General features: G+C 34.1%; 1 protein-coding gene across 5 annotated transcripts in view; it reads right to left on the bottom strand.

The window, feature by feature from the left end:
- The window catches only part of WRN (WRN RecQ like helicase), a gene marked incomplete at its 5' end in the record, with an annotated part of 118,594 nt that overhangs the window by 37,383 nt on the left and 65,814 nt on the right, over window positions 1–15,397 (bottom strand). For all 5 annotated transcript variants that reach the window (XM_084877027.1, XM_084877028.1, XM_084877029.1 and 2 more), the window contains 5 exons: window positions 385–526; window positions 5,488–5,580; window positions 5,868–5,969; window positions 9,856–10,037; window positions 12,471–12,645. In XM_084877027.1, coding sequence (XP_084733153.1) covers window positions 385–526; window positions 5,488–5,580; window positions 5,868–5,969; window positions 9,856–10,037; window positions 12,471–12,645 — 694 coding nt within the window. The remainder of the gene's footprint in view (window positions 1–384; window positions 527–5,487; window positions 5,581–5,867; window positions 5,970–9,855; window positions 10,038–12,470; window positions 12,646–15,397) is intronic.

Genomic DNA, 15,397 nt, shown 5'->3' with positions numbered 1-15,397 from the left:
TTAAAGTTTTACTCAAATAATTTACTACTTTCCAGGACACCAAAAGATACAATTTTGTTCTACTTGTCCCTTGACACAATGAAAGTTAACTTTTTAAAATTATTCTAAGAAAAACCAGCCTAGGGATTATCCAACTGCGATGTAATAAACTTCCTTCAAGCCTGGGTTCAGAGCTGAAAATCAGCTTGACATATGAAAACAGCAGTAGATATGATACACACAGCTTTTGTCAAGAATAATGAATGTGATCCTTAACTGGAACTTAATATGACTCTCTGAGTTTCTAATACCTCTTCTAAAGCCAAAGCTACAGTCAAAATGCAGCAAACCTCTGAAGAAAAGTATAATAGGAGAACTATGAAGGTGATTCATAGATATACTTACAGATCCTTGGAGAAATAAAATTGGAACCCCAACTCCAAATATTTCTCCTAAGATGTTCACGGCAGATAAAAGCTGGAATGCTTGTGGACCAAAGTCCTGTGGCATATCATCTGAGTCGTCAATGGAAAGGCAATTATACAATCTAAATAAAAATAATATGTTAGAGAACATAGCTAAAGCATGTACCTATAGAAATAAAAATATAGTGTAATAATTAGCCAAGTAAACAAATATCACAAATGTGCCAACTGTTTCAGAAGCTATAAAGTTCATTACAGCCAAGAGCATGTGAAGTATGTAAAATATGAAATGCAAACTATAATATAGCATTACAGATATATTATACTGATGGTTCTCAACCCTAGTGCCCTAGAACCCAAGTTTCATAGGAAGCTCCTCAGACCAAAGACAGAAGAATGGGAAGTTCAAGCAATCAGAGAGCAGAATTACAGCTAGAAGAGCTCGCATTATTGATTATATAAATACTAGTGGCCCAGTGCACGAAATTTGTGCATAGGGCAGGTGCCCCTCAGCCCGGCCTGCACCCTCTCCAATCTGGGACCCCTCGGGATAGGGCCTAAACCGGCAGTTAGACATCCCTCTCGCAATCTGGGCCTGCTGGCTCCTAACCACTCACCTGCCTGCCTGCCTGATTGCCCTTAACCACTCTGCCTGCCAGCCTACTCTCCCCTAACTACCCCCCTCCCCCGCGCTGGCCTGCTCACCCCTAACTGCGCCCCCACCAGCCTGTCACTCCCAACTGCCACCCATGCCATCCTGCTTGCCCCCAACTGACTCCCCGCCAGCCTGATCACCCCCAACTGCCCTCCCCTCCTGGCCTGATCACCCCTAACCACCTCTGCCTCAGCCCTGCCAGCATGACTTTGTCTGGAAGGTCTCTCACTCTAAATAGCATATTACCCTCTAGTATATACTAGAAGCCCGATGGACAAAATCCATACAAGAGTAGGCCTTCCTTCCCCCAGCTGCCAGCACCAGCTTGCCTCTGACACTGGGACCTGGGCTTCCCTCTGGCTGCTGGTAGGCACCCAAGACCTGGGCTTCCTTAGCGGCTTCATCTGGAAGGACCTCCAGTCTAATTAGGATATTTTGCTTTTATTATTATAGATTGGACTTCCGTGTTAGGTTTTGTTGGAAAAAGAGGTTTGGTATAAAAAAATGTTTTAACTTAAAAACAAATTTTGAAATAAATGTTTAGTTTAAACTCTGATGACTGTAAACTATGACACATGGATGATAAACTTAGTATTTCAGTCCTTAGTATTTAAGTGAAATTCCTAAGCTATCCTTCAGGTAGAAGTTATCATTAGTACAAATGTGAATCCTTTCAAGCAGATTGAGAGCAAAAGGACTCCTTAGAGAAAAATCTAATAATAATGTTCAACTACCTAATTCAGTTGCTTTCTGTATAATAAATATCTTTGAAATAGCCATAAGAATATATTCAGTATCCCAGCTATAATATGCTTAAGGGAAAAAAGACTTGTTTATACTCCTAGCTTCTTTAGTAGCATACTTAATTTGTCTTCCAAGATAAGTATTTAAAATTCCCACAAAGTACCCCTGATGCTGCTTCATACAAGTTTTAAAAAAATACTTTTTTATTGATTTTAGAGATAGAGGAGGGAGAGGGAAAGAGAGAAAGAGACACAATGATCGGCTGCCCCCTGCATGCCCCGTCCTGGGGATGGAGCCTGAAACCCAAGCATGTGCCCCGACTGAGAACGGAACCAGCAGCCTCTGGCATACGGGGTGATACCTAACCAACTGAGCAACACCAGCCAGGGCCTTACAAGTTTTAATGTACATAATTGTAATTATCACTAAGTTTTAAGAATATTTTAATTTCCAGTTTTAGATTTCCTTTGATCCATAAGTTAAAGTGTCATTTTCAATTTTCAAAACGAGTGAGAATTTGTTTATCCTCTATCTACTTCTAATTCAATTGCATTGTGGAGAAATGTGGTGTGTTTGATTCCAACACATTGAAAGCGTTTGAGACATGCTGTAGTCTGGTACACGTGTCAGAAAACTTTTTTTTTAAGGGTCAAAGAGTAAACAGTTTAGGCTTTGTGATCTATATGGTCTCTACTCAGCTCAAACAGTGCAAAACAGCCGTAAATAATACATAAACAAAAAGGCATGGCCCACATCCATAGCTTGCCAACCCCTGCTCTAATACATTTTTTAAATAAATATTCCATGTATATGTAAGAAGTGTAGTCTCTAATTCAGTGCTTCCCAAACAGTGTGCTGCAAATGGATATAGTTAAGCTGAAAGGTTAATCACTCAGACCTTAGGGGTCAACGAGCCTCCGGTGCTATGCAGGTATTATCATGAACTAGGTAGGCATGAAGAAAGTGTTTGAGACACACTGTTCTAATTGCTTGGTATAAGGTGTCTGATAAATCAAACTTGTTTCTATGTTGACCAAATTTTCAACAATTTTTGCTAATGTTTTGGCGGCTTAACCTACCAATAATTACAATTTTATATCAGACTCCTACTTTGATGGTGGATTTGTTGATTCCTTCCCGCTGTTCTGTCAATTTGTGCTTTATACATTTGTAGAGTTGTTGTTTTTTAAGGTCCACAGAACAAGACTATTCCCTTGGTGAAGGAACCATTTATTGCTACAGAGAGAAATCTCCATCCTAAAAAATACTTATTTTGTCTAACAGTAATATAGTTACCACACCTAGATATACAGTTAATTCAGCTAGGTGTATCATTTGTTTTTACTATATTTTTCAACTCATATTCAGTTAAATTTACAAATTTAAACACATCCAAGGAGTCAAATGTATAGACTCATCTAACCACCCCCACAACTGTTACCACCATAATCAGGACATAATTCATCATTGTAAAATACTCCCTTGTGCCATTCCTTTGTAATCATTCCTTCCCCTTCCTAAAACCTCTGACAATCACTGATCTTTTCTTCATCAATAATATAGTCTTATGTTTAGGAGAATATCATATAAATGAAATCATACTGCAGAAATGGCATTTCTTCTTCTTGTAAATGTTGGTATAATTTGCTGTTCAAACCATTTGAGCTAAGGCAGTGTACCACAGCTCGTGAGCCACATGCAGTTCTCTGGCCTCCTGAGTGTGGCTCTTCCACAAAATACCACGTGCGGTGCACACACATTGCGACTGAAACTTTGTGGCCCATGTGCAGAAGTCGGTTTTCGGCTCTCAAAAGAAATTTCTATTATTGTACTGTTGATATTTGGCTCTGTTGACTAACAAGTTTGCAGACCACTGGGCTAAGGAATTTATTTTCAGAGGTCTTTTTAAACAAGGATCCAATTTCTTTAACAGCTGCATGACTATTCAGGTTATCTATTTCACTGTAGGTTTCATTAGCTTGAGGTTATCAGGAATTACTCCATCTCATCTCGTGCACTGAGTTACTCATAGCGTTTCCTTATTATTATTATTTATGTCTGCTGGGTCTGTAGCAAAATTCCTTTCATTCCTGATATTGGTAATCTGTGCCTCGTTTTTGTTTTGTTTTTTTGTTATAAGTGTTTATCAATTTTATTGATCTTTTCAAATAATGAGCTTTGGAGTTCATTGGTTTTCTCAATTGTTTTCCTGTTTTCTATTTCATTGACTTACACTCTTATCTTTCTAATTTCTTTCCTTTTGCTTCCTTTTAGCTACCTTTGCTCTTATTTGCTTCTTAAGATGGAAGCTTAATTACTGATCGGAAACTTTTATTCTAAGTATTTAATGTTCCAACTTTCCTTCTCAGGATTGCTTTAACTACATGCCATATATTTTATAATCTAAATTTGTTATGGTTTTTTTTTTACCCCGAAGATGGCCTGTGTTTATGAATGTTCCATCAGCACCTGAAAAGAATGTGTATCTGCTGCTGTCAGGTGGAGGGTTCTATAGAAGTTAATTAGATCCAGTCTGTTGGCAGTCCTATTCGTTTCTCCTATCTTCTCCTATTCATTTCTCCTATCTTATTACTGATTTTGTCTACTAGTTCTATTAATTAGCAAGAGAAGAGATTGAAGTCACTTGTAATTATGGATTTATTTCTCCATTCATTCTTTTAGTTCTTTTGTTAAATATATACCCAATGGGGATTTCGTGTTCTTGGATATGATGACTAACTTTATGTGTCAACTTGGTAGGCTCTGGTACCCGCTTGTTTGGTCAAACGCTAATGTAGATGTTGCTACAGAAGTATTTTTAGATGTGATTAATATTTATAATCAGTTTTGAATAAAGGAGATTCCCTTTGGTAATGTGAGGGGGGTCTCATCCAATCAGATGAAGATCTTGGAGGGAAAAAAATGAGTTTTGCTGGAAAACAAGGTATTGTGGTTCAAGATTGTTAACAAAGAAATCCTGCCCAATTTTCCAGCCTGCCAGCTTGCCAATTCCTACAACTGCATACACCAATTCCTTAAAGTGTGTGTGTGTGTGTGTGTGTGTGATGTGTTTGATGTGTTTCTCTGAAGAACCCTGACTGATACATTGGTAGACTGATGCTTTTATCATCAGGTAAAGTCCTTATTTACCTCTGATAATGTTCTTAGTTGGGTCATATTTTTAAACCGATTCTAAGAATGTCAGCCTTTAAATGATGTTTTAGACATTTACATTTAATGTAACTGTTGCTATGTTTAGATTTAGGTCTTCTACTTTATTGGTTTGTCTATTTATAAAACAAAATACTCTTAATATTGTTTGCTTTGTCATCTATTTAAATATCTTTTTTTTAATTTGTTTTAAAAAACTATAATGCTAGTTTTGGTTTGTAGTTGAACATCAACCCATGCACCAAGAAGTTGCCAGTTCGAATCCTGGTCAGGGCACATGCTCGGGGTTTCAGGATCAATCCCCAGTAGAGGGCAGTGAAGGAGGCAGCCAATTGAAGTATCAATCTCATTGATGTTTCTATCTCTCTCTCTCCAATAAATAAAAATACATTTAAAAATAAAAATATATAGATAACTATAATTCACAGTTATTAACAAAAATTAAATTAAAAATTATTTGCAAAGAAAGAGAAACAAACTTTTAGAATGTTCATTTAGAGAAGAAATATTTACCTGAATTTGCAATTATCACAGCATTTTTCAGTTCCCATAATACCCAATGAGGCCTTTCGTAGTTGTTTGTCTTCAAAATGAGACAAGATGAGTCTACCCAAGAGAAGATTTAAAATTAAATAAAAGAACAAAAACATATATGTTAAATTCATTGCTGAAAATAATGAGATGAAATCATCATTAATAGATTCACCTGGGACCTCATTATTTTGCTTCAGTTTACTGAGGCAAAAAGAAAGTTGCGTTAAAAACTCAGCACATATTCAACACCAACAAAATATTCTTTCTAAATACTTCTAATCGTTTTGCAAATTTTTTTCTTAAAAGAGCATCACCCATAAATCTATGTAATTAACTGATATAAAATAAATAATACATACTTTCGCCTACATCTGCTGGAATGGAGATATTTTTGCATCTTTGCCATCATCTTTAATTTGTATAATCGAAACTTTTCATTATGTATCACATTAAGGCGATGCCTGTCAATTAAAAATATCACAGGAATATGTAAATTTGCATTAGTGATTTTGTTTTTTAGTTATGTAGTTATTTTATTATTCCACACCCCTGTTAAGACAAAGACCACTTCTATCATTCCAGAAAGTTATGTGCCCCCTGCCAGTCAATCCCTTCACAAGAAGCGAGCATTTTTCTGATTTTTTATGAAAATTATTTTTGAAAGAATTCTACCTGTGTCCAAGCATTAATTTTTAGCTATCTTTGAAAATTGTTTATAAACCCTAAAGTTTTTCATTTTGATTTATATGCTACATGCTTTTGGGTAATCCTTCTACTATGTATGAATTTTCACCTTTTCCCAGTTAAAAATTATTTTTCATTTATTTTACAGGAGAAACTAAAAAAAGCTATGTAAGGAATACTAAAAGGCTCATGAGCGTTGGTCTGCGGACTAAAAGGTCCCAGGTTTGATTCTGGTCAAGAGCATATACCTTGGTTGCGGGCACATCCCTGGTAGGGGGTGTGCAGGAGGCAGCTGGTCTATGCTTTTCTCTCATCGATGTTTCTAGCTCTCTATCCCTCTCCCTTCCTCTCTGTAAAAAAAAAAAAAATATATATATATATATATATATATATATATATATATATATATATATATTATTATATTTATTTAAAAATTAAAAATTAAAAAATAAAAGAGGCACATTATCCAAACATGAAACTAGATTTCTTTTAGCTCTTCAGAGGATTTCTCTTTGTATTATAGGGCATTATTATGGGACACCAGTAAAGTATCGAAATTAAGTTCCTTCCTCAAACAACTAAAACTGATGTGTTTTCTATAATATTAAATTTATTTTAAATGGTTAATAACTCCAAAGACATTTGTGTTTAAGTTAATGTGGCTATCACTCATCCTGACTGTTTCTTCCAGTCTTCTGTGAAGAAATTCTACGAATAGCAGATATCAGATGATGACAATCTCCTAAATATATTGCATATCTTTCCAAGACATTTTTCCAAGAATAAATAGAAGTTTGAGTTGAATGTGTTTTGGGTATTTAAAAGGAAACAATGATTTACCCATAAGATCTAGATGATAATACTGATCGTCATCTAAACCTTACTCATGACCTCACTCACTCATATCTTGACTATCCAAACTTCTGATAATAATACCTCTGTACAACTCTCAAGGATGACACCAGTTAACGGATTTCTGCAAAGTCTGAACACACAAGTGATGTCTTATTCAAAAACATTCTTATCATTTGACACCACTTAACCACCCTTCCACATACAGGCATACGTTGGAGATATCGCAGCATCAGTTCCAGGACACCTCAAAAGAGCAAGTATCACAATAAAGCCTGTCATAATATTTTTGCTGGGGGAGGGTCTTGCTTTCAGTTTTGTAAAAGAAGCAACCTCTGTGAAGCGCAATGAAGCTAAGTGCAATAAAACAAGGTATGCCTGCAATTTCCTAAGAGTCTCTTCAAACTGTTGACTCTCATTCCTAGTTTAGCATCTAATCTCATTCTTCCTACATCATGGGATAAAAATTAGAGCTTTTGCTTTAGTTTACTTAGCTTATCTCCTTCTCAGAAAGAACAAAGAAAAATGCCTACACTCTAGGAACTAGATTCACTCTTATATTTGGTTCAGACGATCTACATTTAATCTTCTCAGTGTCTTCTCAGGACTTTCCTGGCTTTCTCAGTGTCAATCAATAAGAAATTTTAGAAAATAAAATTATGAGTCTCTAACATCAAATCAAATAAATACTTTTCTTTTGGGACTATTACAATATGTAAAATACAAAATCCTACAGAACACAAACAAGTTAAAAAAAAGAAAAGTTCTACAAAACAATACCGTAAATAGGAATCAGTTACAGCCCGTGGAAGAAATGAGATTAATTTGCAAATTATTTCCTTAAAAGTTACAATACATAGTAACTATTGGGTTTGACTGTTTAAATAATGGCAAATGCAGACACTGAGACTTTGTCAATGGTATGGCATCTTCAATAAGAAATATAAAATTACATATTTACTATGATGGCTGGACAAGTTTCTTCTCTCATAGGATTCTAAACATTCTGTGAATTACAGTGACTTTTTCAGTTGAGAACCAGCAACTTCATTTATTCGAAAACTTTTTGCTTTGTCTGATTAACCCTAGTTTTATTTCCTTTAGGGTGGATGCAAAGAACAACCGTATACCCTAAAGACTACTAATCTCTGTTACTTCCTGTTAAATCTCAATGAAATAACAAACAAAAAACATTTGAAGTATCTTTTAAAACCCAGAAAAATAGGAGCTATCTCCATTGGTAAGCCTGCAAAGCTACAAAACAGAACTCAGGCTGTCTTCTGCACTTCAGCATAATGTCCTAATAAAATAAGAACAGACAGGAATCAAGTTATGTTAGATACAATCCCAAACTTACTAGTAGCATGCAGAGCTGTGTTCTATCCCAGTTAATTTTAAATCAGTTTATAAAAACCTTTACATGGACACTAGTGTCGAGTGGAAAATAGTAATTGTCCTGTTTAAGAGGATAGTTTTATTGATTCTATGTTAAACAACAAAAGCTCATGATTACTCTTACTAGTAAAAGGAAGAGCTTAACATTTATAGCAAACATTTTTAGACCTAATTAATCCTTCATTCTTCTTTCAGATCTCAACTTACCCTATCACTTCTTGAAGGAGAGTTTTCCTGGCCTTTTCAACTTGTAAACACCCCCCATTATATACTCACTACTCAATGCAACTTTCCTTCACAGCACTTAACATAATTGTAATTTTACACATATTTACATGATACTTTAAAACAACCCTTCTGATTATTGAAATTTTCAAACAGAAAAAGAGAATAGTAAAATGCACCCTAAGTATCTATAGTTATATGATTCTGTGATTAGGATCTGCCGTTCCTATTACACTGTAAGCTCTATGAAAACAGGTACCATATCTGCTTTTATTTATCACAGTATCCCCATCAGGAAGCTTAATGCTTGGGGCACAGTGGGCACTAAAAGGGGGGCATTGTTAAGTGATGAATAAATTAAAACTGGGTTGGATAGGTATTCTCATAATTTTAATAAAATGGGATAATATGTCCATTCAATAGCTCAATTTATCCAGCTACATGGAGGTGCATTTTGAAAATTCTTCATCTTGGCAGGCCCATCAGTTACCACATAGTTTTTTTTCCTAAAATTTTCTCCCTTATGGTTGAATCAGTTGCTAAACCCTCCCTGAAAAATTTTGCAAGGTGAAGTTTTCCTTTCCAATATAAATTTCACAGAACTTAAGTACCAACAAAATAGCTATTTAGTATTTATATAGAATGGTTTTCCTGTATTTAAAAACTAAACAAATTCTTTTCATGATAGTCAGTAATGAACAATATGATTATCACATGCTGTCAAGGGCAGCTGGCATGCTCTCACAGAACTAATAAAAGAAACAAATAGTAAAGTTATCCAAGTAGGGATGAGCAGAAGTCATTTGGAATCAGCAACATGGGATGAAAAAAAAACAATAATAAAGTTAATGGTTTCTGAAATAACTGTGGCTGAAGACAAATCAAAACTTGAGAGCACCTGAGGAAAAATAAATAGCTCATTGGTGCACAACTATTACATGGGATCTGTGTTACATTCCCTGTAGAATCCTGATTTAGTTAATTCTTCACACTAAGTAAGGTCTGACTAAAATAGGTCATCTCCTCTGGGTGGCAGCACTTACCACAAATGTTCTTAGATGTCCTCTGTTTCTATTTAAATGCACTAAAGTACATTATTTGAAAATTTTGGTGCTGCCTCAAATGCTTTCAAAGCTCATATGGAAAGAAAGGAAAGAAACCTGCAAGTGTGGAAGCAATACATGGTTTTACCTATTTAAGGAAAGGTCTGCTGGAGTCCAGAGCAGGTGACAAGAACTTTGAAGTCCATCCCGGCCAGCTCTCCCTATCTCCTGGTAATAAGATTCCATTTCCTTCGGTGCACCATAATGGATGACTTTGCGAACGTCCGCTTTATTAATGCCCATTCCAAAAGCTATGGTAGCTACGACACACTGAGAATAAATAACAACAGAGTTTGACAAACATTTAGCAGAACTAAAATCTTACATTTTTACCTTTTAATAAGAATAATTAGTTCATTAGCTAAAGTCCTTGGCGTAAAACTGAACTTAATTATGATTTTAACCAAACACTTACAGATTAAAAGATTACCCACCCAATTTACAGATTAAGGATTAGTGAGCATAAAATAGAACTTGTTTCCTTGCTATAAAAATAAAAAGTGGTTTTTCTCTTTAGCGATAAGTACAAGTCACAAAAGAGGATCTTAAAAATAATTATTATATTAAATGAGACTTTTGTGTTATTATGAAGTTTCAAAAGTCCTTACTCGATTGCATAATATGTAATATTTTCTAACAGTGTTCTAAAATGAAAGGAAGTAACTCATTAGAAATTATATTGTAAAATAAAACATGAATTTATCTCTGCATCTTTAAAAGGATAAAACTGGTAGAACAGCTGATATACTTTAGTATGAAGATTTACATAATTAGAGAAATTTTAGGGAAGAATTCATGACAAGAACATAAAAAAACTAAAGATTTTTAAAAAGTATTAATAATACAGGAAGTTGCACAAGAAAAGTAACTATAATATACTGTATGGCTTAGCAATAAAAATAATTTTCAGAGAAATAATTATGTATATATATTTGAATATATATTGACTAATCAAAAGCTTTATGCTAATATTGGTAGGAAATGAGGTTAGAAATACATAGAAGGAATGAAGGGCTGATGCTTTCATTGTAGAGCTGCAGAGCTATTTAGTTCTAAATGTACATGCATAACTGATAAAAATTAAAATGCCATTAAGAATGTATTAATATGGACCAACATTAGCAAATAAAAAGAAAATGCTGAACAATAAAGGTGAGAGAAAAATATAGGTATTGAAATATGTTAAGAAAAAGCTTTGAGTGATTAAAACTAGGCAATTTTGCTAAATTTAAGAGTAAATAAGCAACATCATTCTCATTTTATTTTTTAAAGTTTTTTTTTAATATATTTTTTATTGATTTTTTTACAGAGAGGAAGGGAGAGAGATAGAGAGCTAGAAACGTCGATGACAGAGAAACATCGATCAGCTGCCTCTTGCACACCCCCTACTGGAGATGTGCCCACAACCAATGTACATGCCCTTGACCAGAATCGAACCTGGGACCCTTCAGTCCGCAGACTGACGCTCTACCACTGAGCCAAACCGGTTTTGGCTCATTTTATTTTTTAAATGTTATGTCTTATTCAATTTTTCCAGCTTTACTGAGATATAATTGACATATAACATTGTGTAAGTTTAAGATGTACAATGTGATGGTGTGATACACATACCTATTGTAAAATAATTATAATAAGGTTATTTAACACTTTCATCATCTCACATAGTTCATTTGTGTGTGTAGAGAACTTTTAAGATTTAATTTTCATCATATGATACTAATCTTAGATGAGACCAACCTATTCTCTCAGGTGTAAATAAAGATATTTTATCAAATAATTAATTCACAGCCTCATTTTAGAAAGTTAAGAAATTCAAGCCATCTTGAAAGCACAAATAAAATACTAAAGGACATAAAACTAAAAGTTGGGATTAAAAATAAAAATAAATTATCATAGACTAAAAATGCAAATCTACACCCAAAGGTGGTTAGATTTGGTTATGAAAAATCAGAAAGAAAAAATGTAAATATCTGTGTTTTCGATGGTCTTAGGCTCTGCCTCAGTGGTTCTCAACTTATGGGTCACTAGCTGTTCAGTTAGTTTTCTAACACTGTTATCATGACCCCACAGGTTGAGAACCGCTAGCAAGGTCGCCTAAGACCATTGGAAAACACAGATATTTACATTATAACTCATTACAGTTATGAAGTAATTATAACGAAAATTATTTTATGATTGGGGGTCACCACAACATGAGGAACTGTATTAAAGGGTCGCGGCATTAGAAAGGTTGAGAACCACTGCTCTAAGCCATACCTACTCCACACTGTCTTTCTCTCCAACCATTTCGAACTATTTACAATTTCCTGCACTCTCATTTCACAAGGCTTTGCACATGCTAGCCCTCCTTCCTGGAATCCTATAACCAATTCCTTTTCCCTCTTCACCTACTGGCCTTGCACACTTGACAAACTTCTATCCATTTGTTCAGACTCTACTCAAATATCTTCTTCCTGGGTGGACCATCCCCATTACTTAACCTACCTAAACAGCTAGCGTTCCCTCCTCTGTGCACCTAAGCACCATGTGCAGGCTGCTAGCCATACTAGTCTGCAATAGTTTGTTCACATAGCTAGCTTCCCACATTAAACTCTGATTCCCTTTATTAGAGCTGTTTTATGCTCAATGCAAAGAAGGCATTTGGTAAATAGAGGAATATGTTACCACTATGGAGGATAGAGAGTAATGATGATCGATCTTCACCTGAATTTCATCTCTCATGAACTTATGATGAACCTCTTTCCTTGAACTAGCATTCATGCCTGCATGGTATGTTCCACAGGCTACGTTCAGTTTCCTAAGTTCAACTGTAACTTGTTCTGTCATTTTCCTGGAAGGACAGTAGATGATAGTTGGACCTTCAAATTCCCAAGCATAACTAAAAAAAAAAAAAGAATATAAGAACAAATATATATATGCATGATTCAGATTAGTTTAAATTTGATCTTATTTAATTTTCCCTTTTTAACTTTTAAATTTCATTTTAATTAAATTTTAATTTAATTTTCCTTTTAGTAAAAGACCTAAAGGAGAAAGCATAAAGAAAACAATGATATATATAACTACATATAAATCTAAAACATTATGGTGGGTCAAATGTGGAAATGAATTATGTTAAGCCCTAAACACCTTTGACTCAGTTTTTGTCTAAATTAAAACCAGAGACAAGTTTATTTATTTAAGCAGAAGCCTTGATAAAAAACTTAGAAATGATTGGAAATACAATTTCCATACTTTTGGAAATACAAAGCACTATTTTAACAATTAGTCTTCATTTACATAAGGTAAGTAAATAGTTACACAGGAGAGTAAATAAAATGTATAATACATTATTCTTACTCTGTTATGATCATAAAATTGAGTTTCTATGTTTACAGAAAAAGCATAAGCACTCTTGTAATATTAAGAGATCATTTTTATAGTTCAAAGAAGTATTTACTAGTAATCTTGAAACTATGACTGTCATAAACATTTATTAGAAGGTCTATTTTAAAAACCTGTGCTTATTTTCTAGAAGTGTAAATAATGATTTCCTTAGACTTATTTAATTCCTTAATATATTCATTTCCATAAATACATTCACTTCCATAAATACATTCATTTATGATGACTTAATTAATATAAAAAGAATGTTCTATTTTAGATTTAGGAAAGGTTATTTAATTTCTAATACATATATCCTTTAACACAATTTCAAGTTTAGTAACCTATTTTACAAATTTATTTACACCTTGGCTAAAAGATACATAAACACAAATATTCATAGCAAAAGTATAACAATGGAAAATAATCTAAATGTTCATTATTATAACATTCAACTATAAAATACTAAGCAAACATTAAAAAATTAAATGTAGCCAGACCAGTGTAGCTTGGTGGTTGAGCATTAACCTATGAACCAGGAAGTTATGGTTCCATTCCCAGTCAGGTCACATGCCTGGATTGCAAGCTCAATTCCCAGTAGGGGGCATGCAGGAGGTAGCTGGATAATGGTTCTCTGTCATCATTGATGTTTCTATCTTCCTCTCCCTCTCCCTTCCTCTCTAAAACCAAAAAAATATTTTAAAACATTTAAATGTATATAAAACTTTCAAGAAGGACTATGGCAAAATAAAAACATAAGTAGAAGAGGGAAAATTAGTGAGTAATTACAGAGTATTACTGAATAATCTACTCAAAGAAATTTTTAATAGTGACCAAATGGGGCTTCCATATAAAAAACTCATTATAGATAACTTTATGGAGTGAGATAAAATACAAATTTTACTTCTACAAATTATTTTTAACGTGAAAAAAATCTCACTTAGGCATTTTTAAGAAAAAAGATTGTTTATCAAAATGTGGATATTGTAATATCCTATACATTAAGACCTAATTTAAGAAAACACAATATACAAAAAGATAGCAAAGATACTTAAAGGAACAAAAACAATAAAAAATGGGTCTATTGTGAAATACTGCATAAATTTAATAACACTGAAAACTAGAAGTGCATATCTGCACAGTACAGACATAGGAAAGTTTATAAAGCTGAACGACAAAATAGCAATGGTGATTACAATTGAGGAATGATATTAAGACTGAAGTACTTTTGAATTTATATGTATCTATATTGTTCAAACTAATACTATGTGTCACTTTTTAAATTTTTAGTAAATAGAATACATAAAAATTTGAACTTATACAGCAGAAAAAATCAAAGAGTAAAAATTTCTAATACAAAAGGATTCATTACTTTGCCAAGTATTTAATAAAAGCTGTTATTCCCTTACAATTTCCTAAGGGGGGAAAAAGTCTATCTTCCATTAAAGTAGAGAGGTGAGAGAGGCTTAGCTATCTAACTTAAATGTATCATGAATAGAAAAAATGTGAATACTGATTTTTTTAAATGGCAGAATTAAATGAAGGAAAGAAAATGGAAATAAAAAGCAATACTTTGAAGTTTTAATACCCTTCATCTCAGTGCTCATTAAGAGGAAAGCTTCTATTTGCCTAGGATCTATAGAAATCATTCTGACTCCCAATGGTTCCCTGCTACAATTACCCTTCTTGGAGGACTGAAAATGAAGTACAAAATCCTACTTAATTTGCTTTCAGAAAAACCACTGTCCCATTAAATATCAAAATCTTGGATGGGCTTGAATGTTAGATTAAGGAGTCTAGTCTCTAGTTCACAGGCAAGAGGGAGCCACCAGAAAAGAACATCAAAATTTGGGGATATACTTTCGGATGACAAATTTGAAAATTGTGTAGAGAATGCAACAAGGAACACTAAGGAGGAGGAAGTTCACTCACATAAAGTGCCTAGAATAGTACATTACACATGATATAGTCGCAAAAGTGTTTATTATAAGATGACTTTAAAAAATTCCCTAAAACTCAAGTTTGTCATATAATTAGTGAAATAGGTTAAATTCAGATATGAGACTCATTTGTTTTTGTGTTTACTTATCAATTATTAAGAGTGTATGTCCAACTGTGGCTCAGTTGGTTGAGTATGGTCCCATGTACCAGGAGGTCGAGGGTTCAATTCCTGGTCAGGGCACATGGCTGGGTAGCAGGCTCAATCCCCAACAGGGGGTGTATGCAAGAGGCAGCCAATCGATATTTCTCTCTCTTCCCCCGCCTTC

Source organism: Pipistrellus hanaki, assembly GCF_964339955.1.
Source record: "Pipistrellus hanaki genome assembly, chromosome: 3".
NCBI classification, from domain to species: Eukaryota; Metazoa; Chordata; class Mammalia; order Chiroptera; family Vespertilionidae; genus Pipistrellus; species Pipistrellus hanaki.
This window is presented reverse-complemented; position numbering and strand designations above follow the sequence as displayed.